Source organism: Pavona decussata, unplaced genomic scaffold, assembly GCF_977016875.1.
Source record: "Pavona decussata unplaced genomic scaffold, jaPavDecu1.1 SCAFFOLD_79, whole genome shotgun sequence".
Lineage (NCBI taxonomy): Eukaryota > Metazoa > Cnidaria > Anthozoa > Scleractinia > Agariciidae > Pavona > Pavona decussata.
In genome coordinates, this window is record NW_028145497.1 from 194,035 (window position 1) to 210,736 (window position 16,702).

The following is a 16,702-nucleotide window of genomic DNA, read 5'->3' on the forward strand; positions in this document are numbered from 1 at the left end:
CCACAGGTACCCGCGTTTTTTCCCATTAGTTTTTAACTAAAATTTTAAGACTTGGCGTGTTATAGCCTGATTCTCAGATGGTCCAGGTCGCTCGCGGAAGGGAGACAGTGTGTGGCCGCGAGCGACTTGGACCGCCTTAGAATTAGGGTATGCGTGTTAGGACTTAAACATGTTTTTTTGGTCAAATTCGGGCCGTAGAAATCAATGGACTTAACAAAAACTAGATGTAAGAAAGTAAACAAACAAACAAACAAACAAGCAAATGGAAAGATAGCAACAACAAAATCGAATACAATATATCTGAGCCAGCTACGGCTATGGAAAGATCTGGTCACTTCAGTTTAGTAGTGGGAACGCACAAGTAGAAGTTACAAAGAAATTACAAGCATATTTCTGTGTCTGTTTGTCTCGCTAGAGTTTTGCAGACGGACAGGATGGGACTAATCTCGTACCCAGATCTCCCACGGTCAGGCGAGAGGGAGATCTGAGATCTAGGGTGGGACTTACCCAAGAATGTTTAATTCTGAAAATTTTATCTATCAACTAAAAATTGCCTCGTTTTTAAACTGGTAAACGAGAATCAAATTATGTTATTGATGAGAAACGACTAAAATTTCGCGCTGAAACACTGTAGCCGAAAAATAGTCGAAAACCAATGTGGTCCAATGCCGGGCTGGTCCAATGTTAACTGACAACTGGGCCAGCCAAGTCCTCCCAGTTCCAGACCCAGAGCAATGAAGTAGTTGTTATTCACCTTCCTCGGGACTCAGCCAGAAGTAGGTTAGTCGGTGTCGAAAGTAAAAGAGAGAAAAAAAAAAAAATCAGTCCAATGGAAGTTTTTCACCTTATTTGCGGCGATTTTGTGTTTCCCCAATTCCCCGGTTTACTTGGACCCAGCTCGACTCTGCTTGCGTTTTCTGTTTTTATTCATCCCCAGTCCTCTCCGACTGTTTGAAAACTTTTTGCCGTGTTGTGTTATGGGATAGAATTCTAATCCCGCACAATTTGCATCCTTATTTTGCATGTTTTATTACCACACTGCAAAGCAAATGAGCAGCTTACAGGAATTGGGATAACTGTAGATATAGTCATTTTGTGAACATGATGATGGAAGACAGAAGCACAGAATTTGATCCAGGGGAGGAACCAATTTCAAACAATACGGACGATGAAATCGACGGAGGTTAGTGATTCGAGCAATTCATTGCGTGAACAAAAATAATTTTTAGCACTTTATATGTTAAAGACAACATTCCCGAAAGGCGAACGAGTGGTGGCGGAAACAAAAAGGTTGGCTGTTGAACACATTTTCATCGTTCTTTAACACAAAAGATAACGTAAGCTTACTGCGTAGAGGATGTTTTATGCAGAACAGCGTAAATTCAACAGGAACACTTACCAGTCATGTTCGCTGATGTTCGATCCTCACCCCCACGTAACAACACATCCTCCCTCGTCCTTAAAACATGAATGCATAAAAATGCTTGTGGAGTTGTGTATGCTATAAGGCATTAAAAAACTACAAGACAAAAATATATATATTGCATTATTTGAAATCAAATTACATTCTCGGTTCACCCTTTTTTTCTCCGATGCCCGTAGCTCCTCTAGCCTACTTGCCTGACCTATAAGCTTATATATGGGATCATATAAACTTGACTTCTTGAAACTTCTTTTCAGTTGGAAGTAGCAACAATGTGAAAGGCAGGAAGAGTGTTAGGAACCTTGTTGGTTTCTGGTAAGAACAGAATGAGTTTTTCTTTAATTTAATTCATTGAACTGCAGAACATTCCCCACTTGGACTTTCTGCCCTGGGTTCGATAGCTACAATGTTTTAATTTTTGCACAAGCCTGCCTCCCCGGGTTTGGGGGGAGGTGGGGGCACTCCCACATATAACAGAGGTGGTGGAGTGTTTTGAAACATGGTGGGGGACTCATATACCCGCATATACCTTTACTCAAACTTCCCAAAACGTCCTTTCATAGTTTGCCAGTGTGTCCGTAATCGATTCGTGACAATGCATAATTAGGCAGTTGTTCAGATGATCCTGCTTTATGGTGCTTATAACAAGGAATGCCCGCAGGGCAGGCCATGTCTAGGTTTCGGTTGGGTATCTTTTTGTTTTCTTCGTCCTAGTCAGAAATCGCCACATTAAAATATGCCTTCCCCTAGTAGGGATGTCTTGTCCTGATTGTCTTCAACAAAAGGGGCCCAATCAAATTCTATTATTCAGGCACATATCACAAGAGAGGGGACCCACTCATCCCTTTCTGTGTGACGTCAAATCATTATTTGATTTATTCATTGTATTCTACCCTCTCCCAGAAGGGATTTATCGTTCTGATTGTCTTGAACAAAAACAGCCCAATCAAAACTATTATTGGCGCGTATATCACGAGGGAGGGGACCCACTTATCTCTACCTGTGTGACGTCGAAGCAAGTCATCATTTCGAAAAGTTGTTTTTGTTCAATGGCAGCCACATGTATGAATTTAAGACTCTGATCTGCCGTTTTCAGAGACAAAACAAACCTTTTTCAAGCAGTAAATCGAAATAATAACTTCTAGGTAGTACTCGACAGTTGAAACGTTTGGTGGAAATTGGGAGAGTTCACAGCGAAGAAACTCTGCTTTTAAAAACAGATCGAATAATCAAAGCGAAGGATTAGAGCTAGAGGAGGCCATACCAGTTCAGCAGGGTCATGACGTTATTGCAGAATTATTTCTGGTATGATTTTTAGTAACACAACGATAAGTATCACGCAATATATCTGAATAAAACCATTCGGACAATTCTTTCAATTGCCAAGGGAGGATAGTTTTTAAATATCTGCAAAACATACAATGGGGAATAATTGGGGCTACATTAAGCATTCCGTGTAATGCCATTAGCCGGGCATCTTGTTTTATAAGGTACAGTAGTTCTGTAGTTCTGTAGTTCTTGAGTCGCCAAAGCGCAGAAAATGTATGCTCTGAAGTTGCTGATGCCACAGGTAGCGCAAATACAACCTTAAGAGTTTGTGAACCTCTCCTAGTAGTATTTTGGTGACAGGAATTTTGTTGAAAACTTCGCACATGGTTCTTATTATTTTGCCAAGCGTGGTCCTTATGAAACGATTTGTGAAAAGATCACAAGACTTTATAATATTTTGCCAAACCAATTTTATGCTGTGTTAGCAATATTTTTGGTACTGCAACGTCATCCCTCCTGCCCCCCTGCTCCACCATCTATGTATAAGCTAAAATGTACCCATGTGGTATGTGCCACTATTAAGGGCATGATTTTCAAGCAGTTACCATAAATGATTTAATAAATGCCCCCTCTCTTATGAATGCCTCCTATCTAATTAACGCCCCCACTAAGCTGACAAGTTTGTATTAAACGCCCCTCTCTAACAAACGCCCCCTGTCTAATAAACGCCCTCCCTTCCCTGAAAACCACACATAAACTAGAAACAGATGTACAATACAATCAATAAACTTATATGCGTTCTTGCTTAATTAACACCGGTGTGTGCGAGTTACGTCTTGACATTGAGCTATAAGAACTACCAGTACCCTTTTCCGCCGCTTTGTATGTACCATATACCGTTATGGATTTGTAGATGGCTTAGACCTATCAGCGGACGGACTTGATAGTATGTTAAAGCTCTGTTATTTACTAATAGGTTATTTAGCTTACCATGTTACAGTTATTAGAATAAACGCCTCTCTCTTTTAACCCTTTCCCGACCAAGAGTGCCATATGGCACAAGACGCAATTATGAGCTCAGTATTTGGTCAATTTGTGTGAAATTTGCACAACCAAAAGATCTTTGAAAGATCTATAAATTGAAGACATAAAATCATGCCCCCCTCCTATATGAGACTTGATTTACCACCCCTCAAGCTTTTGGATTTTTCTTCCCTTGTACGTTAAGGGTCCAGTTGATATCTTACAACAAGCAATGCACTGACAGCTGTACATTAAGCTATAGTTTAGGGGGATACCCAGTATGTACAACGAATAAGAAAATTTTCAATGTTTTTCTTCTTTCGTTTTGGACTTTTCTCACTCTAATATGTGACCTCCTCCATCTCTGTTGGTGTGATTTATAGCACACCCCAGAAAATACCTTTTAAATGGTATATCACATGTGGTCTTACAGTTCATAGTTAGCGATTTAGAAAAATTCGCCATTTCCCTTGGACGGGAAAGGGTTAAACGCCCCCCCCCCCCCCCCCTCGGACCCTTGAAATTTAATAAACGCCCCCGGCGTTTATTAGATCATTTATGGTACCGTCAGTAAGTCTGGGATAGGGTATAGAAATCAGAGAGTTCTGGTCAAGAATAGGGTAACATCTTCCAGGAAGCTGATCAATTGCTTGAGTACAGTCTAGACTAGGTTTCCCAAAAATTGACACAAAAAACACACTTTAGTTGTTGTTGTACTGTCATACACGTCTACAAAAGATTGCCTTTTTGGCTGGAATATGCTTGTGACCGAGATTCTGGAAAATAGTGAGCCTCGGATATGGTAGGGATTTTTGGCCTTTAGTCTAGTATGCATTGTAGGGTTACAAAATGCAGGTAAACTTTGCCTTGTTTAGAGTAAGTGTTTCATACTCCCAGCGGCACAACCCCACCCAAAATTTTTTAGTCAAGTAGCCTTTGCGGCAAACATCCATTGGGATTGCCTGTACATGTAGTTTCAGAAAAAATCCATACACTGTACCTTCCCGACAGAAAGGATTTTTCTTATGACCTTCATACATGTACCCTCCCCCCTCCCCCCCTCTGGAAATTGTAATTTAGATTCATACCTCTTTGAGCTCTCCCTTCCCATCCTCCTACAATTTCTAGTCCCTCCTGCATGTAGGGTGGGGAAGGAGGGGGGAGGGGGTATGTATTTTCTGGAACTACGCCTGTATACACAATGTTTGAGAATTAATTTGTCATGAGCAAGTCATGTGAGTTACATGTACATGTACATGTATTTAAAATAGTTCTGAGTGTTTGTATCCTTGCAGGCTTTTGGGGCTGTGTAACAACTTTGGTTATGTTGTGATGTTAAGTGCTGCCCATGACATTCTTGGAGCAAACAAAAATAACCAGGCAAACCAAGTAAGAAATAAGTAGACATTACTGCAACATTAAAACTTGGTTGTTATTGAAAGGAGTCAGCGATTGGTTTATTTTACCAGGCATATAATTGTATTCTTTCTGTATCTTGCCCTTGATAAGAATTTTTAAAGTTTTAGAGCAATTACAGGGTTGCTACAGCCAAGGGGAGTCCAGAGGAAAACAGGTGGCTTCTTTAATTTGCCGTGTTCAGGGAAAATACATAGGTGTACAGAATTTGCGGGAATCAAATTTCTGCTTGTAATAACAATGCTTATTCAACCCCTAAGGTCATGAGAATTAATCAAGGTAAATTTTCTTGATATTTTAATAAAAAGTATGGGATTAAGATAGGAGAATTTGTTCTTTGATATTAGTAGATTGAAAGTAGAAAGAAACCAAAAGGTACAATGCAAGTATTACTAAACATTGTCATTTTTGCTCCTCTCCAGACGGATACAGCTTCAAGCTCAGTATCATCGGCCAATGCCATTGATGGTTTAGAGTGTAACCCTCTATCAACTGGGGTTTGTATTGACAGAAGTTTTTAGTTTGCATGTAACATCACTTGTAACTCTATCACCCCAATATTATAACAAACACATGTAACAAAAGCCCACACTTGTGCACAGGCAGCCAGATGATTGCAGCTGTAACTGTGTAGAGGCAGCCATGAACGGCATGAGTGTTTCACGTTTTGTAATTTAAGGACAGTGCCGCCTAATACAAAATAATGTATTTTTGCATGGCTTAGGACTGTGCAGGAAAAAAAAATCTTAAATGAAATTGGGGTTAACCATGCATTTTTTAACTGTAGTTTAGCAACAATATTTCAAAAAAGCATTGAAATGCATACCAATGTGTGGAATTTTTCTTTCCAAATGATTTGAAGCTCTGAAAAATGCATGGTGACCCCCAATTTGCTTCTTGGATTTGATAGTCCTTGCTAAGATCTTCATTTCCTGTATAGTCGTAAACCACACAAAAACAGCTTTGTATTACTGTGGTTGGCATCTTTCTTTTAGAAATTAGAGGCTCCCAGAACATCCTAAGATGTGCAGAATGTACACATGCCCTAGGCCTGTAGCAATTAGGAGACTCCCTCCTTAATTCAGCATTTAATTGAACTACATGATTGTATTTTCCCATGTTTTACCTTGCAGACTGTTTTGCTTGCTGATATTTTACCAACTCTATTAATAAAAATAACTGCCCCATTCTACATGCAAAAAATAAAGTACAGGTAATGAAATAACTGTTTTACTGAGCACAAAGCAATTTATAACATAAGTCAAGTGTACTTTCAAATGTAGATGCATTATGTGAGCTTTGTTTTTTTATTTTATTTTTTTCATTAATTTTATATTTGCAGTGTGAGGATTGCAATTTGCGTGTTGTTTGCCTTTGCAAGCTTTTTCATTGTGGCATTTTCTCATGCCCTTTGGCTTAGTCTCTTAGGTAAGAATTTTGAATTCTTTATTGGAGTAATGTTAATTTTAGAAACCATTAATTTTTGTGAACCAGAGTTTTCATTAACTTGACCGGGCACAGGACAAATTGACTGTCTGTTCATGAAGACACCTCTGGCCAGCTGCTTGTCTGGGTGCACTTATGTCTTATCTCTTGCCTGGCTGTTCAAAGTCGTAAGAAACACCTGATGAGCACTGTTTCATTTTTTATTGATTTCTTTAGGTGTTGTATGTGCCAGCATAAGTTCAGGATTTGGTGAAATCACACTACTTAGTTACTCATCTCATTTTGACAAGTGAGTTCTACTAATTAATTTATTACAGGTTTAAATTCAAGCTTTCTTCATTTGTGTGCCTTGTGCTAGAGGCCGTACAACATTCATTTGTACCCTTCACATTCACGTTGCTGCAATTACCACCATAATCAGTGTGACCCATGACTTGCTCCCGTTTGGCCTCTTAGCTCAGTCGGTAGAGCAACAGACGATCAAATCCGGAGGTCGTGGGTTCGATTCCCACCAAGGTTGAAGATTTTTTCTTTCCCTCTTGCGAACTCCCATTTCCTTACTAGGGTTAAATTGCTCAGTGGGAATGTCATGGGTTAGCTTTTAATTAGCACTTTAAAATACACTGTGCATAGAGTTAATTCTCTGATGAATCATTTGAAAATGCTGTCTGTACTGTAAGTTACAGCCATGTTTAAATAAATACACTTATTAGATTCGTTATTCTTACCAAGAACCACACTGTGCTAATGTGTGAATATAACTATTTCCCAACTTTTAGCAGAGGAGCATCTTCATGGATTCGTATGAAATTTGCAGACAATTTTTCTTTGGTCTGTTTATGATATTTCAGTAAAAGTTGTGCTTGACTAAGGTGACAATTTATTGCAGCATTCCTGCAATTGAGAGAAAAGAAGAACAGAATTCTACTGTTTGCTTAAATTGCATTGTGTAGTGTAATATGTTTCCTACAGCACTGCAATTAACTGTACATGTAGCTTTCTTAAAGCCTTTGAGAGCCCCCACCTCCCTGGGAGTTCCAATCCCTTTTATGGGTGGGTGGGTGGGGGATGGGTGTTTACTGGAAATACATGTCCAGATACAGCTGCTAGCAAGACTGTATAGGAACTTTTACTGAGTTTGTGTTTTTTTGACGAAATAATAGAATTGATGGGCAGTCAAGTGTTAGGGTTTATGAAAAACAAAACCAGGTGTTCTTGATTTTATGGCCATTAACTTAATGGTGTTTTGGATTGAAGTTGGATGTTTTAATTGCAGAAGTGAAACATATTAAACCGTTGACTGCTTTTTCTTCCTTCCAGAGATGTTGTATCTACGTGGTCCTCTGGGACAGGTAAGGAAAATTTGAAGTATTGCAGCTGCGAGTATTTTCTTCCTGACCAGTCTAAGAAGATTTACATGTACATGTACTTGTGTACAGCTTCTTCTCTTATAGCCATATTTTAAGCACTGTGCTAGCCCCATGCATAATTTTCCAGAGCTTTGTTATCTGGCCATGGTGTCACGTATTTCTGTCTCCCATGGCAAGGACGCACAGTGTAGGATTACACTTTGGAAGTTAAAACAGTATTTTAGTCAGAGAAAACAAAAATGCTTCCACATCATGCACGGTACATCCAGTCACTGTTAGAGATAGTTATTGTCAGTCACACTTTGCCAAATATTTACACGTGCAGTTGTGTGGTAGACCACTGTTTTCACACTGACTAAATTAAACATTATTCCCTATTCTAGAAATGCCTGTGTGTTACATGTATTTCATGATTGACTCCGCTTTTTACAGCAGAGTGATTGCCTACTGTGTACATGTATGCATTTACTGTACAGTCTGTAGGACTGAGTTGTTTATTTTATGAATATTTGTTTTATGTAACACAGGAGGTGCTGGGGTATTTGGTGCACTCTCCTATGCGGGCTTCACTTCTGCTGGGGTTTCTCCAAGGAATACAGTGTTAATAATGAACGTCATACCATTTACATTTGGAATTAGGTGAGATTAGAAGGCACTTTTAAAACTTTTGAAATTCCTAGAATGTGCTGTTGGCTTTTAGACAACCTTTTGGGGAGAGTAACATGGATAGAGGGGGAGGGGGGGTTGGGGTGGGGTAGGTTCATGTACTATGGCATGACTTTCAGATGGTCTGAACTTGTCTGCTTTTGGAGAGAGAAATCGGACTGGATTAATTGCAACATCTGACAATCTGCTGTACATGGACCAAAGCTTGGAAGGTCCACTCCCATGGCAGAATAATGAAAAAGGTTGACTTTGGATTACAGTGATACAATGGAATTACTTAGCATACAGTATTGGACTGTTAACTGATTCAAACTGATTTTGTGAAGATCACCAAACGCAGTCGTATTTTTCGTTTTAACACTTTCTCCAATGCCTTCCCTAGTGTTGATAACAATGACTCTCAAGACCACAAGTTACTGGTTGGCTCAACATTGAAGGGGGGTGGGAGGGGGGAGGGGGGGGGATGCAGCATTCACATGGTCATGGATAAGTCAGGGAATTTGAAATTTTCAGGCCCGGAAAGTCATGGAAATTAGAAAAATTTGTTTTGGACATTTCACTCATTGTTTCACCTCATTGTAAGTTCATGGAGTGGGATTAAAAGGGTGATGGAAACTCTTAAATTGAAAGCTGAATACAAAAATACAGCTGATTCAAAGCAATTTGGCATTTTAAGGCCAAATTGTCAGATACAATAGTTTCGCTTCCAACCCTTCAATTGTATCCGACCTAAAAGAGGTTAAGAAATTCCAAATTTTCGGCAGCCCTCCTGATGCCTTCAGCAGAGTAAAATGTTGACTGTTGATGCTTCTGAAAAGAGACATGATTGCATACAGGGCTAGTAGTACTGTTTGAGCCACAAATGGTCTAAGCAACTCACCATGGCAAAGCTGAGGACTTCTAACTATAAGTACATGTAGTTTGCGTTGGAACAAAAATAATAGAGCCTCTAGAGAGAAACTTTGATCCTGATTGACAAAATGCCATGTCCTTGCTTTGATTCAACTTGAGGTCTCTGCTGAATTGTTGTATTGAGTGGCTACATGTAGATGAGTGTGTATGTTTGCGCATTTGGCTACGTTAAGCAAATTCACGAATGCAATGCTCTACAATACAATAACCATGTATTTGCGAAGTAGTATGCATTGTATGTGTAGCTTCTAACTATATGCTTTTACGTGACGTTTCCAACAGTGTAAACACAACTTACCTTTTAGATCTTATCTGATGGTTTTCATTTTTCAATTTATTTTTGTAAAACTATTCAATGGTTGATGTAGTTACTGGTTTATCCTTGAACCACCGGAAAGTATCAATGAACGTGAACCTCTGCTAGTCACAGCAAGAACCAGTAGCACCACTGACGCTGGTAAGGGAATGTACATACATGTGTAGTATAGCATTTGAGTGGCTGAATACTGGTGGCGCTCTCAAGAGTCACAAAGTCCCTTATGCAATGTCTCTGAAAACCATTATTAATTTTTAGGGATCAGTGTGTAGAGATGTACGTTTTGCTTCGTTTTCCTTTTTGATTAAGGACAGTGCCTACTTTTGCTGCTGTTTAGCAAGTGTTCTTGGTATCCAAAAAGAAAATTGGGGGTAACCATGATATTTTCCAGAGATAATAAAGCTTCAATGTGGAAAAAATGCCATACATTGCTTTCTCTGAAAAATGCGTCGTTATCCAAAAAGAAAATTGGGGGGTGACCATGAATTTTTCCAGAGATAATGAAGCTTCAGTGTGGAAAAAATGCCATACATTGCTTTCTCTGAAAAATGCGTGGTTACCCCCAATTTTCTTTTTGGATTTCAATAGCCCTTGCTAAAAACTGCTTTTCCGCATAGTCATAAACCGCGCAAAAAAACTTCTGTATTAGTAGGAACCGTAAATGTTATTGTTATGTTTTGGTATTTCTTCTGCGTGTTTTGAGCTTTTCTATTATATTCTTTTGTACGAGAGATACATTCAGTGGATAGTTCATATGTGTTCTGTCATTCAAGTACAGTAGATAAAGAGGCATCGAGTTGAATGTACAATGTTTTTCCAGGGCTAAAGGTCACATTCCACCCTTTATTCTTTGCAGACGATGAGGCCAGTGATTTGTTAACTTTTAAAACAAAACTTCTTATAACCAAGGTATGATTCATTTCACAAGTCACTTACACCTTTCTCTCTTTGGTTTTTCCCCTCCGTCTTTTCCGCTTATAAAGGGGAAGGAACGGAAGTAACACAGGGATTTGGGGTTATTTCAAAAAACCCAAACAGTTTTTCTGTTAATGGAAATCTAAAAATTAATGGTGCAGTTTTGTTATGCATGTTATACAGATTACCAAATCTGCATGAGTATGCCAGGCCGTAGATGGACCGGACAAGAATGGATTGCAAATTTCTCAAGTTTCCAAAACGCGCTAGAAAAATAAATAAATTATATCGTGAGTTGTTCCTTTCAACGATTTTGTTGATTTCTTTCTTTCGGTGGTCTAGAACTGTTTTGTTAATTAACATAAGATATTATCGTGCACCATTTTCACAAAGAAAGGTCAAAATCCCAATAGAATTTCCCACCTTTAATGAACTGTTACACTAGGCAATTTTTCTTGCAACTTGCCTCGCAATTTTGTTGCGACACGTGCACAAGTTGCATGAATCGTTGCCTAGTGTAAGATGAACTGAAATGATCCTGTCTCGCAATTTTTTTGTTGCTGCAATCGTTGCGAAAAGTAGAGGTCGCTACTACTTCGTAAAACGGTGATTGCAACAAAAACGTTGCGAGACAAGTTCATTTTACGGAATGTTACACTACTACGAATGTTATCCTACACTACGCGAGGTCTCGTACAAGTAGTGTTGCAACAGCGCAATCAAATTGCGAGACAAGTTGCAAGACATATTCCCTAATGTAAAAATACCTTTAATCTGTTTTTTTTTTTTTTAAACTCTGGATCAAACTTTGTGCAGGCGCTGCAAATTATGGTGTCCGGCCTCTGGTTTTGAGCATCCCCAAAAGTGACCAACATCTGTTTTCTCCATACAATTTCACCACTTGTTCAAAAATATAGGTTATGAGAAAAAAAAGGAAACCATCAGCCAATTCAAACGTATACCAAGTAAATTCTCACAGCTACTGCCAGATATACGGAGGACGGTGAAAACAGGCAGCCCAAGCTCATGTCACTAAAGAGCGTGTAATAATTGTACCAGTGGTAGCCTGCGTGGCCGACTTAATCGAGGAAGGAGAGGGGGCCGGGGGAGGGAGGGGGTTCATTTTTCCCACCTCCCTCGCTCCCCCTCCCCTTCCCCGATTACGCCGGCTTCACAGAATATACTAGTAAGAGATGACCTTTGAGTGCATGCGGTATTGGGTTACAGGGGGCCCAAATTTAAACGCGTTATAAGACTTTGTGTGAGGAATAAAGTATTGTCGATTCCGGTCTTTAAATAATGCTAAATTTGAACTTTTATCCAATAAAATAAATAAAACGGACGCGCCTCTGGTGTGTTCTTATTCGTTTGGGTGATTCTGTGAAAGCATTGTTATTCCCTTCATAAGACGGAGTGAAGGGAATAACAGTGATTTCAAAGAATTTCAAAAAGCTTAAAATGGTTTCTTATCTGTAAGATGAAGCTGGATGGAACGCTATTTCATCGCAGGGTTAACCTCAGCAGTACAAACTAATGTACCCGTTTATACACTTGGCCTCGGTTGTTCAAAGAGTGGATAACGTTATTAAGTGGATAACTCGCTACCCAGCGGATAAAATGTATTCCAATCAATACATTTTATCCGCTGGTTAAAGTTATCCGCTCTTTGAACAACAGGGGCCAGTTGTTCAAAGGCCGGATAACTTTATCCTGTGGATAAGTCACTATCCAACAGTTTCAATCTGTGCAAAGATTTCAGTATTTTCTCTTGTACAAGCGAATATGCACACTCTAACCAGAGTTAAGTTTGGGAGTGTACGAAAATCTTGGATAACGTTTAACGTGAAGTATATTTTAGACCCTGTATAGTGCCTTATCCAGCGGATAAAGTTATCCGGCCTTTGAACAACTGGGGCCAGGGGTCTAGGTGAAGAGAGACAATGTGGAGCAAAGTTTCTTTCTAAGGAAACAACTCAGCGGTAAGGGAAAAGATGCAGATAACACCCTAGCCTCGCACCACCGACCGTCCATCTGAGAGTTAGTTGGGGTTTTCATATTTAATTGTTAGTTTCGTTGGCTGTTTACAATGTGGTTGCAATAGGAAAATTTTTAACAGGTAATTAAACTTCAGTTTGTGATGCCTAATCATGCCTTTTTGACGTTTTAATTTCTTCGTAGTCTTTACTGAAATACATGCTGCCGCTGTTTTTCGTGTATTTTGCGGAATATTTTATCAATCAAGGTTTGGTAAGTGCTGTATGTTTATGTGTTTACTAATTTCCCAATTTGCATACATGCACCTTAAGGCCAAGTAATACGGGCAGCTTTCCCTTGCAGCTTGTCGCGCAACAAATGTTGCGTTGCAAGTTGCGATTGTAAGTAAAAGTAGAAACAGCGTCTATTTTCTGCAACATGAAAATTTGTTGCGCGCGAAGGTGGTAGTACGGGGAGCAAACAATCGCGGGCAACTTGCAACGCAACATTTGTTGCGCGGCAAATTGCAGGGAATTTTCGCCCATATTGCTTGGCCTTTAATACATGTATAATTTTGCAATAGAAAAACTGAACTCTAAAGTGATCTCTTTCAAATGGCTAAGATGAATACCGGCCCTTGCTCTAGGAAACTAAGTCTTGGCGCAGGTTTCTTGTATGTCACTTTTATCTGCAATAATTGTGAGTATTGATGTAATGCCGTTAAGAAAGCAAAAGAATACAGCCATCAGAAAAATGCAGCCACCAAAAGCTGAAAAGTTTTTGCATTTTCTGTGGTATCCCTCGGGTTGTATTCATGTTGACCGGCGTTTGTCATTGTTGTGTAGTGGTATGTAGGTATTACATGTATGTGTAGACGGCAAAGTGAACTGATGGATTAAGTGTGGGGTGTAGCCGAAACATCTTTGGATTTTCGAAGTCTTTGGTACTGGTCAGATATTTCAGCAAAAAAATGAAAACAAATAAATAAATAAAAAATAAATAAAATTAATTAATCCGATCAATCAATCAGCCCATCCACAGAAATTCTCTGGCAATCTTGGGAAAATAGTCGGGAGTATTCAGCAATTAGAATTGCATAAGTAACATTTTTTTTAATTCCACAGCATGAATTGATTTACTGGAATGGAATATGGCTAACTCCTTCGGAACAGTACAGATGGTAAGAAGGGGCGGGACGGAAAGGTTGTTGTTGTTGTTGTTGGTTTATTTGATTGTTTTTTGTTTGTTTGTTAAAGTATTCTTGGCGCTTAGTTCTGGAGGGTGAAATCTGGGAATTTGTAGCACAAAGCTACCGAGTGGTTGGGGGTGAGTCCCTGATCGAGATATCGTTCCACTTGGCCAACAAACGGAAGGGTTATCAAGGGTTATGAAGCCAAATAAACGTCTCTGTTACATGTTTTTGTTATCAGTTTAGGCCTTGACCGTGCACAAACCACAACAGATTTTGAAATGTGTTGGAGCAAAAGACCAATAGAAACGTTCCTGTCAAGAATTTCAGCGCTAGTGTGAACGTTAAACAAATTGCACGGTCGCGGCCCATGCAACATAAATTACAGCGCCATTAAACATTGCAAGGTTTCATAACCACTTGTTCAGTTAACTATGGCGGCACTCAACATCAGTCTTCTTTACACAGGTATCAAGTAGACTATCAAATTGGTGTCTTTATTTCTCGCTCGTCTGTGAACATTTTTGCTATCCGAAAGATTTGGCTTCTGTCTATTCTGCAGGTATGCCGTTTCCTCCTATTCATTCATTCATTCATTCATTCATTCATTCATTCATTCATTCATTCATTCATTCATTCATTCATTCATTCATTCATTCATTCATTCATTCATTCATTCATTCATTCATTCATTCATTCATTCATTCATTCATTCATTCATTCATTCATTCATTCATTCATTCATTCATTCATTCATTCATTCATTCATTCATTCATTCATTCATTCATTCATTCATTCATTCATTCATTCATTCATTCATTCATTCATTCATTCATTCATTCATTCATTCATTCATTCATTCATTCATTCATTCATTCATTCATTCATTCATTCATTCATTCATTCATTCATTCATTCATTCATTCATTCATTCATTCATTCATTCATTCATTCATTCATTCATTCATTCATTCATTCATTCATTCATTCATTCATTCATTCATTCATTCATTCATTCATTCATTCATTCATTCATTCAGTCATTCATTCATTCATTCATTCATTTATATATTTTATTGTTCGATTGATCGCACGACGCGTCGGTTTTTTTGTTTTTTTTTTGTTGTTGTTTTTTTACCGGAGTACCCAGAGAAAAACCTCTCGCAAGGACAAGGACCACAAGGACACAAGGACAACAAACTCAACCCACATATGACGCCGAGTCCGGGAATCGAACCCGGGCCTCATTGGTGGGAGGCGAGTGCTCTCACCACTGCGCCATCCCTGCTTCCTCAAATGCTTTTTAATGCGTTTAAAAGTGCAGTCCGGCTCTCGTGTCAAGTAGTGATTGTACTTATAGTCAAACCGAACATGCAGAGCAAAGCGTTACCAAGTGGCGGGTATTATCTGGACACTGACACCGCTGTGTTTTCAAGAAATCGGTTCAGAACCGCTGTAAGTGAACGTAATTCGTGCTGTTCAGCAGTCATCCTACAACTCAGCGTAAAAGTGTATCAGAGAACTAAACCGAACCGTATTTATAATTTGTTTTAGAACGTTAATCTCGCCGTACTCGTGTGTGAAGCTTACTTTCATTTCCTTCCGTCCGTGTGGATAATGTTCGTGATCATCTTATATGAAGGACTTTTAGGAGGCGCTTGTTACGTCAATGCATTCTACAGGATATCCGAAGAGGTGAGTTCATCTTACACGGGTTCCATGTTACATTTTTTTGCGTGGTTCCAAGCAATTGCGATATCCTTGCGGCTTTGTCAGCATGATGGACTATGTCATGTCACCTCAGGCGCATGCGCGCGTTGATGAGAAGCACTTTGAAATCGTTGGCCCAACTTTTTCAAATACCGTTGGAGAGTTCAGGAAGCTTCGGGAATCGCTTCATACTCGGAAAGTTAGCTGAGTTTTATTTGCAAACGTTCCTTAGTAATTGCAAAAGCTGTTTGTTGCGATATTTTTTAAGTTTTTGCAATGGCAGAAAAGCGAAAAAAACCGCGTCGAGTTGTATACAAGTTAGTCTCAACCGGACTCTACTGCGCATGTGCCCCAGCTGACATCGTCTCTTTTAAGTTCTATTGATAGGCCATTTCGGAGTTGTTTTGAACCTCTTTACGAAAGCGAGGCTAAGTGCAAAGCTTTTCATATGAAAGTTAATTTTAAATCATATTGCCTGTGACTAATTTTCATAGTAAAAACTTTGCACGAAGCCTCGCGCTTCACGAACCGAATTGTAACCATCAAAATGTAAGTTTTCCTTAGAAATTTCGAGCTCATAATCTAATTGTTAATTGGTACTTCGCTAAAAACTTGGAAGTCAAATCTCACATCGTAGTCGTTCTTTTACTAGAATCTAAAGGGCTCTACTAACTGCTTCCTGTTCCTTCTCCAGGTTAAACCAGAGCATAGGGAATTTGCAATGGGAGTGACAAGCATGGCGGACAGCATGGGTATAGCACTGGCTGGGGCCACTGCCCTTCCTACCCACAATGCACTGTGCACTTACTGGAGAGGCAAGAGTCCTAGATAACTGTCATGACTTTGGTGTCAATAGATTAAAATGTGGCATTTTAAAATGCAAAAAAATTACCGATATTTATATAGCATTTAGCATGGGCTGGGGTTGGGGTGGGGGGGGGGGGGGATTATTTGTATTTATTTTTATCGATCGAAACATTGTCAACCAAACAATGACGGTATGTTAAAATTGCGTGATGGTGGCGTTTTGGAGCATTAAAGGTCGAGTTTGATGCAGTGGTGAATAATTTGG

General features: G+C 39.3%; 1 protein-coding gene across 1 annotated transcript; it reads left to right on the top strand.

The window, feature by feature from the left end:
• The first annotated feature begins 986 nt into the window (after positions 1-986).
• On the top strand, positions 987-16,518 carry LOC146476121 (battenin-like). The gene is made up of 16 exons (XM_085114943.1): positions 987-1,183; positions 1,681-1,738; positions 5,011-5,104; positions 5,554-5,628; positions 6,265-6,344; positions 6,474-6,559; positions 6,794-6,866; positions 7,898-7,929; positions 8,475-8,586; positions 9,894-9,982; positions 10,698-10,750; positions 12,935-13,003; positions 13,855-13,910; positions 14,388-14,481; positions 15,475-15,615; positions 16,325-16,518. The coding sequence occupies exons 1-16, from the start codon at positions 1,102-1,104 to the stop codon at positions 16,460-16,462; spliced, it is 1,332 nt and encodes a 443-aa protein (XP_084971069.1). The 5' UTR covers positions 987-1,101; the 3' UTR covers positions 16,463-16,518.
• The last annotated feature ends 184 nt before the right edge of the window (positions 16,519-16,702 follow it).